This window comes from Phaseolus vulgaris, chromosome 9 (assembly GCF_051622355.1).
Source record: "Phaseolus vulgaris cultivar YP4 chromosome 9, ASM5162235v1, whole genome shotgun sequence".
Taxonomy (NCBI): Eukaryota; Viridiplantae; Streptophyta; class Magnoliopsida; order Fabales; family Fabaceae; genus Phaseolus; species Phaseolus vulgaris.
This window is the reverse complement of record NC_143506.1, coordinates 18,504,278-18,516,745: the sequence shown is the minus strand read 5'-3', so window position 1 is coordinate 18,516,745 and position 12,468 is coordinate 18,504,278. Positions and strand designations below refer to the sequence as shown.

At 28.0% G+C, this 12,468-nt stretch overlaps 2 protein-coding genes across 3 annotated transcripts; one reads left to right on the top strand and one right to left on the bottom strand.

The window, feature by feature from the left end:
• Window positions 1-1,604: 1,604 nt before the first annotated feature.
• Window positions 1,605-6,966, bottom strand: LOC137821000 (signal peptide peptidase). Of its 2 annotated transcripts, none has more exons than XM_068625386.1 (12): window positions 6,802-6,966; window positions 6,474-6,580; window positions 6,069-6,184; window positions 5,824-5,975; window positions 5,630-5,715; window positions 4,873-5,000; window positions 4,534-4,584; window positions 4,064-4,150; window positions 3,859-3,928; window positions 2,793-2,929; window positions 2,527-2,604; window positions 1,605-1,830 (listed from the first exon to the last, which is right to left on the bottom strand). In XM_068625386.1, exons 2-12 carry the CDS (start codon window positions 6,511-6,513, stop codon window positions 1,756-1,758), a joined length of 1,020 nt encoding a protein of 339 aa, XP_068481487.1. In that variant the 5' UTR covers window positions 6,514-6,580; window positions 6,802-6,966; the 3' UTR covers window positions 1,605-1,755. The 2 variants fall into 2 exon arrangements, with proteins under 2 accessions (XP_068481487.1, XP_068481486.1); XM_068625385.2 differs by having other exon boundaries at window positions 6,667-6,899.
• A 3,550-nt stretch (window positions 6,967-10,516) lies between these two features.
• LOC137822266 (uncharacterized) lies at window positions 10,517-11,577 on the top strand. The gene is made up of 2 exons (XM_068627154.1): window positions 10,517-11,132; window positions 11,549-11,577. Exons 1-2 carry the CDS (start codon window positions 10,517-10,519, stop codon window positions 11,575-11,577), a joined length of 645 nt encoding a protein of 214 aa, XP_068483255.1.
• Window positions 11,578-12,468: the final 891 nt, after the last annotated feature.

The following is a 12,468-nucleotide window of genomic DNA, read 5'->3' as shown; positions in this document are numbered from 1 at the left end:
TTAAAATTTAATCATTCTATCTTGATTTACTCAGTCATTCTATCTTAATTTACTCATTGCTACCTACTTTGTAGTGTAGTTGATTGTGAAAAATTATCCATTAAAAAACTTATATATAAAGTAGATTATTTAGAAGTTTAGAAATGAGGCAGAGTAATTAGAAGGTTAGAAAGATAAAAATAAAATAAAATTGGGGAACAATAAATTATTTTTAAAATTATTTATGAACATTTTTTTTCAAAAGATACACTAATTTTCCATTTAACGAGATCTCGTAACATAAATAAACTGGGTCTTACATTTCATTAAAGTTTGTTTAAGGAAATAATAAGACAATGTATATAAAATACTTTTATATAATTCTATATTGACAGAATTAGCGAACTACCTTAATAATTTTAATCATCCCCACTCGTTAAAAATGAAATTCAACTAATAATTATAATTTCATACATTAATCTATTTTATAATTAAAAAATAAAATATATTTTTAAACCAAATTTAATTTAGTCAAACATAAAAATCATTAAATAATATATTTCAATTATATCTCTATACTGATAACACTTTAAAACAATTTGTTGCTTACTACTAATTTCTACTGACATTTGTTAAAAAATTATATGAAAATTCTTTTAAATTTAACAAAGTAAGCTCTTTTTTATATATAAGTATAAGTAGTATACATTACATTTAAACTGAATTAAACAATAGATGGTGATGATATTTTGAAGAAAAATAAGTTGTGAGAAAGGAGACAAATTCATTTATAATACTTGTTTGCACAATAAAAAATAACATTTGTAATCATATTTTTAAGACATATTTGACAGCTCTTAAAGCACATTTTCACAAATTTTTTTTTCTGAAAAATCTTATTTTAGAAAAATCACTAGATTTGCAAACTCAGCCTGAAATTGAAATTTATCTTACACTTAAATTAAAACTTTAAATTCAATCATGAACTTAATTGTTGAGAAAGGAACTGAATAAAGAGATGGAGTAAATTAACAAAGATGGTGAAAGCAGACAAACTAGAAATGTCAACGAAATTAACTGATATGTGTCAGCATATAAGGAATTCTTTGACCGCGAATTGCAAATATTTCTTTAGTTGCAAGACTTATTTAACGGCTTAGGAAGTAACAACTTCCAACTGCTAAAACTTCAACCTTAATCTGTGAACAAACGCGTCCTAGTTAATAAATCATCTAAGCCTGAAATAGTTTGACTAATATGCGGTAGAAGCCACGTCTAATTAAACATGGTGTATGCACTATACAAGATTATTTTGTACGCTTCATACGTATAAAATTATTACAAGTAAACAAACTAATGCGAAATAAACTAAAAACTGCAGATCCTACAGAATATAACTAGACATTGGATTTCAGAATTATTTACAGAACACCACTAAAACTGTCATTTTCATTCTTAGGCTAATTTTTTTTGTAATGGATGCAATTTAGATAAAGATAAACATTAAATTGGTTAATAAGTTTTCCAGAAAAACACGGCAGAAGCATAGGAATAACATGCAATACTTAACACAGAATCAAAAAACATAATGCATGTGGGTACCGAGAACAGAAGCAAAATACCAATTTGAAAAATAAAACTAATATATTTTTTTAAAATCACAATCAGTTACAGAGGGGTGCTGCTGAATAAGTTAGCTTTTAATGTAACGGTGTTTTCAGAAGAAAAAAAAAACAGTATTTCTTCTCTGACTAGGAAGTATTGGTAAGCTTCAACTTATTCAACCTTTTTGCTAGACTTGTCATCCTCTTCAGGTGAATTGGCAGCCTTTGACTCATCGAACTCCAACAACTACATTGATAGAGTATGAAAAACTGTTAGAATACATGTTACGCATAAATCCTAACCATCTTCAAGTCTTAACTCGTAACTATTTAAAATAAAAAATCATATATCCATGACTTCCAAAACAAAGTCATAATCCATTGCAACAAAAGATATTGCATGAATCTTTTAAAACTGTTCATAACAAAGCGAAGTTCTTTTAGAAGGTAGAAAACAGAAGTTCATCTTGTGCATCCATGTATCTTCAGTTTTCTTAAATTGCTGGTATTCATAAACTAAACATGGACAGCTTTAAATGTGAAAACGGTTGTTCAACAAACTAGTTAAAGGTATATATAGTTAGTGGAAAACAGGTGCTAACGATCATGTCAATTAATATTCTAAAGGATTTAAGTTTTAGTCTATTGTCAATGACTAAATCCACAATATTAGTGACTTTCACGGCTCCTCCTAATAAAAAATTCTCAATAGTTTTACAGAAATATTAATGGTCATCCTATGATACATTGATGGGGTAAAGAGTTCAAAAAGTGATAAATCAAATTTGCATATTTTCATTATACATGGTAGGTATGTAATACAAGTGAAGTAGCGTTATACTCGAGCGAAACTAATAATGAAACACACTTGACCGATAAAAAAGGATGGGTTAACATTGATATGAGAACGAAGAAACAGAAAATATAAGCAAAGAAAACAAACCTGTTTGACATCACCATTCCATATGCAATGAGCAGCCAAGAATCCAATTACAGAAGGTACAATATACAAAAGAGCAGGCTACCAAAAGGAAAACAATTAAGGACAAAAATCAGTATAGGAGTTTCATCACCAAAAATCCATGGTAGTACAAGTTCAGCCAGCCATGTATTAGAAATTAGAATAGTAATTGGCATTAGTGACTAGTTAGTACAACACACATCCCCCAAACCTATAAAAGAAAAAATTACATGAAACAGATCAGTTACCTGTGCAGCCTGAAACCAGTTCATCACAATAATTGTAAGGACCAAGCCAACAGTGTATCCTACAAATGCACTCTTGAAATATTGGGGCTGTTTGCCTCTGGACACATCAAACCGCAAAGCCAGTGCTACAAAAATACCTGAAGGAAAAAAATACGTAGTGCAAAACCAAATAAATAGAAGTAACAAGTAACAACCAAATTATTATAGAGAAACTTTTTCTTCTTTATTGTCAAAGATGTTCATACAGCTAGGGATAATATTTATTTATCACTCTAATTCAAAGTTGTAACTGTAAACTAATAACAAGCAAAAACACGAAGTTGTGTCTACTATATCTGACCTACCATTTAAACATGGTATTTGGATTTATGAATGCAACAAATATGTAAAAAACACTCTTAATCAGTTAGGCAAACTCAACAAATTTAAGAGTTTAGAGCAACAAAGAAGTTATTCATAATAATGGGAAAAATAAGGATCAGAACAATGTCACTTAACTATAACGCCAACAAGACATTTGATATAATAGGGGAGTGGGATAATTACACCACAAGTGTTTTTTATTTTGAAATTTAGCTTCAAGTCTCCTTATAAGGAAGCTTAAAAATTCGTGTAGGGGAAGAGAAAACCTGAAAGAGCTACACCCTCAAACTCTCACTTTCTGTTCCTCCACAAATAGGGGGGGTTATAATAATAAAATTTAACACTCATGACCTTTAATATTCCTCTATCTTCGCTCATCTAATCAACCAAGAAGGAGGAACATGGGAGTTAATCTCTATTCCATTCTATGGCATCCATTTATTTTAGTAATATTACAGGCTCTAGAGCACCACACAGTTTAAACATGTTTTTCCACACTAAGCCCAGAAAATTCACTTGAGTTGCAACATGACTGCAAAGTGAAATGCAGACTTACTTTACATGCGTCAAAATCATTTAGTCCTTTATCTTTTCCAAACCATTTTCTCAAAATCTTCTAAACATACGTTACAAAATCTGGTACAAGATATAAATTAAAAACTGAACTGTATTATATCAATACATAAATGAAGAGTCATCCTACCAGGGATAACAATATCACCAAGTCCAAGCATTGAAAATGGCCTTACAGAATCTGCTGTGGGGAACAAAAGCTGCAAAATAATTTGAATGACAATATTATGAAGAAATTTATTATAATTTTTGTCTAATATCGAACTAAATACACAATTAAAACTCAAACAAATATGCACAAAGAAATTTCAATTTCATTCAGCTAACGTTTTAACCTTTATTGGAGCATCAAATGATTTTGCAACGCTGACCATAACTGGCGTGAAGAAAACCCAGAATATGTCATATACAAATAGACCAGCCTGTAAAATACAAGAGTATAAGAAAGTAAATGACCATATTTTAAAAAAAAAAACTGTACAACAAAAAAATGTCTTCTATCTTTTGGAAAGTAAGACTAAACTATTATATCTGTAGGGAATAAAATATAATTTCTCTCAGGCATTTTACGAGCTTGCATTAATTAAAAAGGTCAAAAAGAAGCTAAAGAAATCAGAGGATAGAGCAAGTCAAGGTCCAAAGGCCTTTTAATTGTACTTTATTACAACCAAAAAGGGTAAATGTTTCTCTTCAAAAACGATACAGACATATGATCTGGTTTATCCACAGCAAAAGGATTGTTCGTATATAATTCTTAAATTAACGCTTTGAGCACCATTAATTACAAGAGAAAGAAAACACCAACCAAGAGAATAGCACCAGTCTTGAAAGACCCAAGAGAAAGCATTTCAATTCCCTGCAAGTGATAAAATGTAGTCATTGGTGTCAATTACAGTTTACTAATCAAAAACTGATTCAGAATTCTACACCTTTATAGCTTTAAATAATAGAATGGTTTAATTTATTTATCAAAATTCATTTTCTAAGCAATAAGCTTAATTCACACAAGATATTAGTTCAAACCACAGGAGTGGATACCACAAATTTTGTATAAAAAATATAATAAATTGATAGGTTCTGTGGATAAAAACTGTATTATAAAAAATAGTTGATAGAAACATTTATATATAGAATATTAACAAACCTGAATACAGAAAGCAAGACCCAATATATTATTTGCCAGCCAATGCTTCCGCAAAGCATACCAAGCACAAAAAAATGTCCCAGGGATTCCAGCAACGACCTGTGACCTTGTAAACTCAATCTCCAAAGCTGTATGAGAAAAGTGTAAGAAAAAAGAAATTGATATTCTGCATAATGGAGGAAGGTCAACTTGATCAAGTGAAAATAACTAACAACTCAAACAATTCAAATCAAGAGGATAATCATGTAATGATAATAAATAAAGAATTAAAAAGCCAACAAGACACATAGTAAAGCATAATAATTAAACAAAGACATTAGAGATGATAGTTGATCAAGAGAACTTAAAACTTAAGTCAAATCATATAATTAGTGAGAGTAGCTAGAACCACCAACAGGTCAACAGATTTCACAGTAATCCGAAAATGACTCCCCTTTTGATAATTGTGACAAGCCATATGGGTCCATGAGGTAAGAATATTTATCTTTATTTTGTGTTCTAATGGGTTGAATTTCTAATCCCTTCTCTAGAAAATAGTTCAAAATCAGGTTAAAATTTACATATAACTAAAAAAAGTAAAGTAAATCAATTGTCAATAAATAAAGACCTCGAGCATTTTTTATATTTCATTGGGCACATGACAACTAGTACAAGTGCCCAGAGGCTGTATTAGTTGGACTTTAACTAGATACACCGCAGTCCAAAGAAAAAATATTGTCATCAACAATAAGAAAAAAGTAGCAAGGATGTCACATACATCGGAAATATGGAAATCGCCAGACTATGGTGTCCTCATTCCAATTCTTTGGCAGAAAACGTTTAATAAACGGTAATATTGTTGCCCTGTAGACAATTGAAAAGAAAGTGTTTGATAAAATACAAAGAATGTTAAGAAAAAAAGATTTTATTGACACTATGACAAGCACATTCAACATGAGGAAAATAACATACGAAAGCGCAACAATCCCAAGTACAAAGAAGTAGCCTGTCAATACAGTGTTCACCAAGTCCTTGGATAGAAACTTGAAGAGTAAGAAAAGTGACAATAACATCGCACTCCCAACAAAGGGAAAACGCATGGCATGTTCATTCGACATTGTCTCCTGCAAAATCATTTGCAACAGAATTCACAGAAATCAGATTAACCACGAAAAAACACAAATATAAATAAGATCATAAGCAGATTAACTACTCACAGTTGGTGGGGTTGGTTTGACAGAGCGGTAACATCCCACGAACACAGTGAGGCAAGCAGTCAGAATAACATTTAAATTCGGATCTACTTTCACAACAAGCGGTGCTAAGGTTAAACCTGAGATAACAAATAAAATTGCAATAATATTGAGAAAATGAGGAACAAAAAGAAACTCACTCACGCATTGATATTCTTAAGATTATTATTAAACAATGCCCAGATACGAAAATTAAATACCCTAAAATTTCAGAATTTAGAACCAAATTTCAATTCAATCCATTTGAAAATGAATGATACAGCAACTACATTCTACTAGAATGCCGAAAAAACTCTTTATGAATAACACTGTAACTCGAAGGTTTCTCAATAAGAGTATCAACCGGAGCATGAAACAGGATAAACATACCTGTTAAAGCCAAATTCGCAATTCGTTCGGTTTTCTTCATCCTCCTTGACCTCTTTTCTGAACAATTTTGGATCTAATGAACTCAGATGTTGCGATAATGGCCTCCACTGCGATTAAAAACCAGCACGAATCACAAAAAATGAAAACGAAAATCAAAATCATGGATCAATCTTGAAAAGGGAAAGAGGGAAACCTCCAATCGCAAAAGGGAATTGCAGGAGCGGTTGGCCCCAGTACCAAAGCAGATCGAAGAAAGATAGACAGAGAAATTGATCTGGGAAATGGAAATAAAAAAGTATTGCAGAAGGGTTAGGGTTTTAAGATTTACCGTGAGAATGGGAGAGAGAAGTTACAGAGGTCAGAACCAAAATCAAGGTATCTTGGCAAACGGTAAATTGACGGTGATTGTTATTGCTTTGTGTTCTCAGGAATCAATTGGATTTTGCCGTTACTGTGACGACGATGTGAAACGTGACTCTGCTAAACACGACCCACGTAATTTGAGCTCTCTCACCCAATCAAATATTTCTGAATTGCCACGTAGGATTTCAGAATTTATGTCTGTCAAATCCGTATTAAAAAGGAAAAAATTAGATATAATTATGATAAAACGTTTATTTTTTTAATAAAATCTTTATTTTCTTAGCTCATTAGGGTAAGGAAACGTTTTTTTGTAAAATCTGAAATTAAATATATTCGTTCCTTACATTTTAGTTATGTTTTTCCCAAAAGTATGCAATGAAAGATATCATAATTTAATTTTTATTGATCTGAAAATAGCATGTTATTTATTAATTATTTAATGTGATAAATAATTAAAATTTTATAATAAAGTATAATGCTACCTTTAATTCTCATAAAGTTATATAAGAGAACATAAATATCAAATTTTTATATAAATAAGTTATAATTATGTATTTTTTAAGACAAGTAAATAATAATTAAAAAGTATATTTACATAGACAACAACCTAAAGATATTCTTTAAAGACTGGATATTACAATTAATCAACAATTTTACTTATTATTAAAAAAAACTTCATATACTTTAGAGTCAAGAGTTTCATATGTTTATAAAAAATAGTTTATACATTTATCATAAATTTTCTAGAGAAAAAATATTAATTATACTGTAAAAATATATTAAATCGGAGTGAGTAACGACGCTATAACTCTTACCGTAGTCAAAATTATTAGAAATATTTACTTTCGTATTGTTAAGACTTAAAAGAAAATCTAAAAAGTTATCCTTTGAATAGGATAAAATGAGAATATATATATTTAAAATGTATTTCACACAAAGCGAAAATAATAGTTATTAAAATTTAATATTTTTTATTTTACAAAGGAATGCAAATCATACTTTTTTAGTGATGTAACTCTTAGATAAAAAAAAAAGTTGTGAAAAACTGATTTATAAATCTAGATAAGAAAGTCTAAGTTGAAATTAGTATTTTATTATTCAGATTATAAATTTATACATAATATAATATAAAAAAATTATTATTTTTTAAAATATTTGATTTTTTAACTCTATAAAATATTTACTTTTTTCAAAATTTACAAGGTCAGTTTTTTTATCATAACACAGTGTAGAAGACAATAAAAGTTATGATAATCTAAATTAATTATATTTTTAATAAGTTTTTTTTTCAATATCTAGTTTATTGTTTTTTTCTTTAAATGTATGTATGGTTTAGTATGTGACACGTGTGATTTTGATTGAAGATATCTTTTTATATTAATATGGTTTTATAGTAATATGTTTACTTTTTTCGATCAAACCTCTTCAAAGTAAGCTATGACTTATCTAATTTAAAAGGCAATGAAATTTATGAAACTTAAATTGAATAGTCTTTTTCTTATAGTTTTTTTCCTTTTCTTTCAAATATCTACTTCATTATTTTTCTCTTCAAACGTATGTATTTAGTTTTTTAACTTATTGGAAGTAAAATATAACTTATATGTTTTATTAATTTTTAATTTAATTTTTTATTAATAATATATACTAATTTAAATATTTTTTTAAATTATATATAATTTAGTTAATATAATAATTAATTATTTTTAATATCTAAAATTGATTTTTTTTAGTAATTTTCTTTTGAATATATCATCATATTTCGATTTATTAATTTGGAAAAAAATATTAACTTTTAATGAATTAAGAAAAAACACATTTTTTCCATATGTATATTCACATTTTTATTATATTAATATATATTTTTATTTTTATCATGTTTACATATAATTAATTGAAAAATAAAATAATACAATTTAATATATACAATTTTATAAAAATAATTAAATAATTTCAAAATAAAGATAAATTATTTATTTTATTAAATAAATAAATAATTTATTTCTTGTTTATTAAAAAGTAAAATTGTCTTATTACAAAATAACGTAAAAGAAAGTGACTGTATCTTTTTATATAAAAAGTATAATATTGCATTTAATATTTATTGGTAGCTTGACCATGTCACTTCATATAATCCGCAGTGAATATTAAATTTAATACAAACGTGAAAACATACGTGGCATCTACTAAATGTATTAAATAACTGTTTTAATACATATTTATTATTACAAATAAATGTTTAAGTTCTTTAAATATTCACATAGTAATCAAAATGAAACCTCATTCTTATTTCAGACAACTAATTCTTTATTTATTTTTTTATTGATTACTTCAACCTTTTTTATTATTTTATTGTTATGTTTCTATTGTTTTTACAAACGTGATGCAGTAACATCTTTAAATATAACATTAAATAACATACGAACATATCAATTTATATTCATATTATTTACAAAATCTTTTAGATATTATATTTAAAATCAAAGGAAGGTTTTCTAAAACATTTTAGAGACATAAATATTTAAACAATCCTTAAAAAAATTAAATGTTCGATATTGTATCAATTATTTGCTCCTGTACGCTAAAAGATAATATAAATCACACATGTTAAATAAATTATATACAAAATAAATAATTATTTAAATACATTTCATCATTAATATTTATGAAACTCTTTCCATCAATTAAAAAAATTCATATAGATTATATTGTCTTTTAATATATATGTGAAAAATGTTAATTTATTTTTGTTAGTTTATTCTATGGATTATATTTTTTTAATATTATTCTATCTACTGTATTATTTTTTAATATATTTTGGTTATTGCTAACACGTAAAGAATTTGTTCATATACTTACGTTTTAAAAAAAAATTGAAAAAATATTATATTGTACCATTTTTTTACTTTAAACAATAATTAAAAATATATTGTCTAAAATTTAAAAATGTGGCATAAATGATTGACTGTGATTTTTCAAGAGTAAAGCATGTAATATAGGGAGTTGCTTAAAGACAATTATATGATCACGTGATTTTACAAAAAAATTGTTATTTTAGATCGATATAATAATTCATGTTTTACTACCAATCTTACACCATTTAAACGACAACGAATAACTATTGTGTTTATGTATAGACTGTAATCTTTTAAGTTGTAAATTTTTAACACTTGTAATTGCATTTATATAATTTTAAGTAACACTTTTACAAATATAATTTATTATTTTGAATTTACATATTACATAACAATTATAATAAAATCAGGTGAGTAATGTAACAATTAAAAGATATATATAGTTAGTTTTTTTTATATTTCTTTACTCTTCTTACCATTTTATTTTCTTTTTCTAAAGTTATATCTTTCCATTTGTAACATCCCTAAATTTATATATATATATATATATATATATATAATAAGCAATATCTAGATAACATATGAATATATACAATTATCTCATAATTGTATCTAAAAAAGATATCTCCTTTCATAGGGATTTTAATATATACACAAAAGCTTTAAAACAAAACAAAGCACTCAAATTAAAAGCATATCCTCCTCTAGATGCTCACTGATGAGCTTTATTACATGCAACTTCATTTGCTCCTGTGTAATTACACGAGCATAGGATTACCTGATATGGTCCAACAAACTTATAATAATAGTTATCATGCCATTAATGGGATGACACCATATGAAGCTCTATATGGGAGGAAGTACAGAACTCCTTTATGTTGGTATCAAGATGGTGAAACAGTTTTGGTTGGGCCAGAGTTAATTCAACAGACCACTAAGAAAGTGAAGCAGATACAAGAAAGAATGAAAGCTTATGAAAGTAGACAAAAATCCTATGCAGATAAGAGGAGAAAACCTTTGGAGTTTGCAACTGAAGACCATGTGTTCATGAGAGTAACACCAACCAAGGGTGTAGGACGAGTTATTAAATTGGGGAAGTTATCTCCTGAGTTTGTTGAACCATATCAGATCCTAAGGAGGATAGGTCCTGTGGCTTATGAGATTGCTATACCTTCTCAATTAGCAAACCTGCATAATGTCTTTCATGTTTCACAACTAAGAAAGTATATCCCAAACCCTAGTCACGTGTTGGAAGTGGATAATGTGCAAATCAAGGATAACTTATCTTTTGAAGCAAAACCAGTTAGGATTGAAGATCATCAGAGTAAACAACTCAAAGGAAAGACTATCAATACGGTGAAGGTGGTGTGGGATGATAAATTTGGTGATTCAACTTGGGAATTAGAAGAAACCATTAGAGAAACCTATCCCTATCTCTTTTTTGGTAAGTCAATTTTCGGAGACGGAAATTTTTCTTGTTGGGGAGAATGTAAAGATCTAGAAAATTACCTTAGAGTAGAAGTGGTATATTTTAAATGACACCTGATATTTTATTATTAAAAATGAAAAGAACATATAAATAGAAAATCCAGTTATTCAGGTTTCATTTCAAAAGAACCATCATCTCTCTAGAAGTTCCTTTTTTCCTTTCCTATCCCTTCTCTCTAAGATTTTAACCTCTTCACTCATCAATTTGATGACCAAAGTCCGTCATTAGACTCCTGGTAGCGAGATCTACAAGAATGCTCGATCAGAATCTCTGATAGAGTAAGTTCAATTTTTCTCTTCTCTTTGAGTCAAATTTTGAACTTATAGATCTGTTTCAATCTAAGTTTACGCATGTGACCCTTTTTGCTTTAGGATTAGTCTTTGTTAGCTCAGAGTCATAGTGAGATAGTTAGATTTTTTATCAGGACTTTGTGGTGCAGGTTAATCTACTCTTAAAGTTTTTGGTAGGTTTGGAGCTTAGTGAGCATCTGCTCAAGTAAAGGTAATGGAAGCTAGCCTTAATTTCCAATAAAACACTAGGCTAGAAGATTTGGATGTGAGGGTGACTTGATCACCAGTCTCAAACTTTCTTGCAGAATTGTTTGTTTTAAGTATATTAGAAATTGATTGAGATTTGAATGTGAAATTTGATACATGGTAGATGTTATAAAATTATATTGCTGATTTGAATAAGTAAATGAATGTATTTAAATAGTTTGATGAATCACTTAAAGGATAATGTTGTTGAGTATTGGTTGTTTGAGGTTGATTTAGAGTAATTATTCAATTATAGTAGGGACTTTGTTATTTTGGTGCACTCTGGTGTATTTTAACTCACACTAAAATATTTTCGTTCAAGTCAAAAAGTCCTGAGTGCACTCTGGTGTATTTTAGCTCACACTAAAATCTTTAGCTCAAACCAATAATATATATATATATATATATATATATATATATATAATTTACTATTATTATTTTAGCACGATTTATTTTGGATTATTATTGTTAAATAAATTTTTGAGATATTTGGATTGTTTAGAAAAGTTTAAAATATGATGTTATTGAATGGTGCATTGATGTGTTACATGAGATGTGGAATGGTGTAATAGTGTGATCAAGACATAGTATTTTCAGGAAAGGAAATATTGTGTTGAGATCGGTGTTAGGTTGTATTGATTTGTGAGTATCTTGTGAATGAGACGATCATGACTCTACTGATATAATGTAATTACATAGATGAAGTTATTCAATAAGTGAGAGTCGAAGGAGATTCATTTGGCTGAGTCTGATGT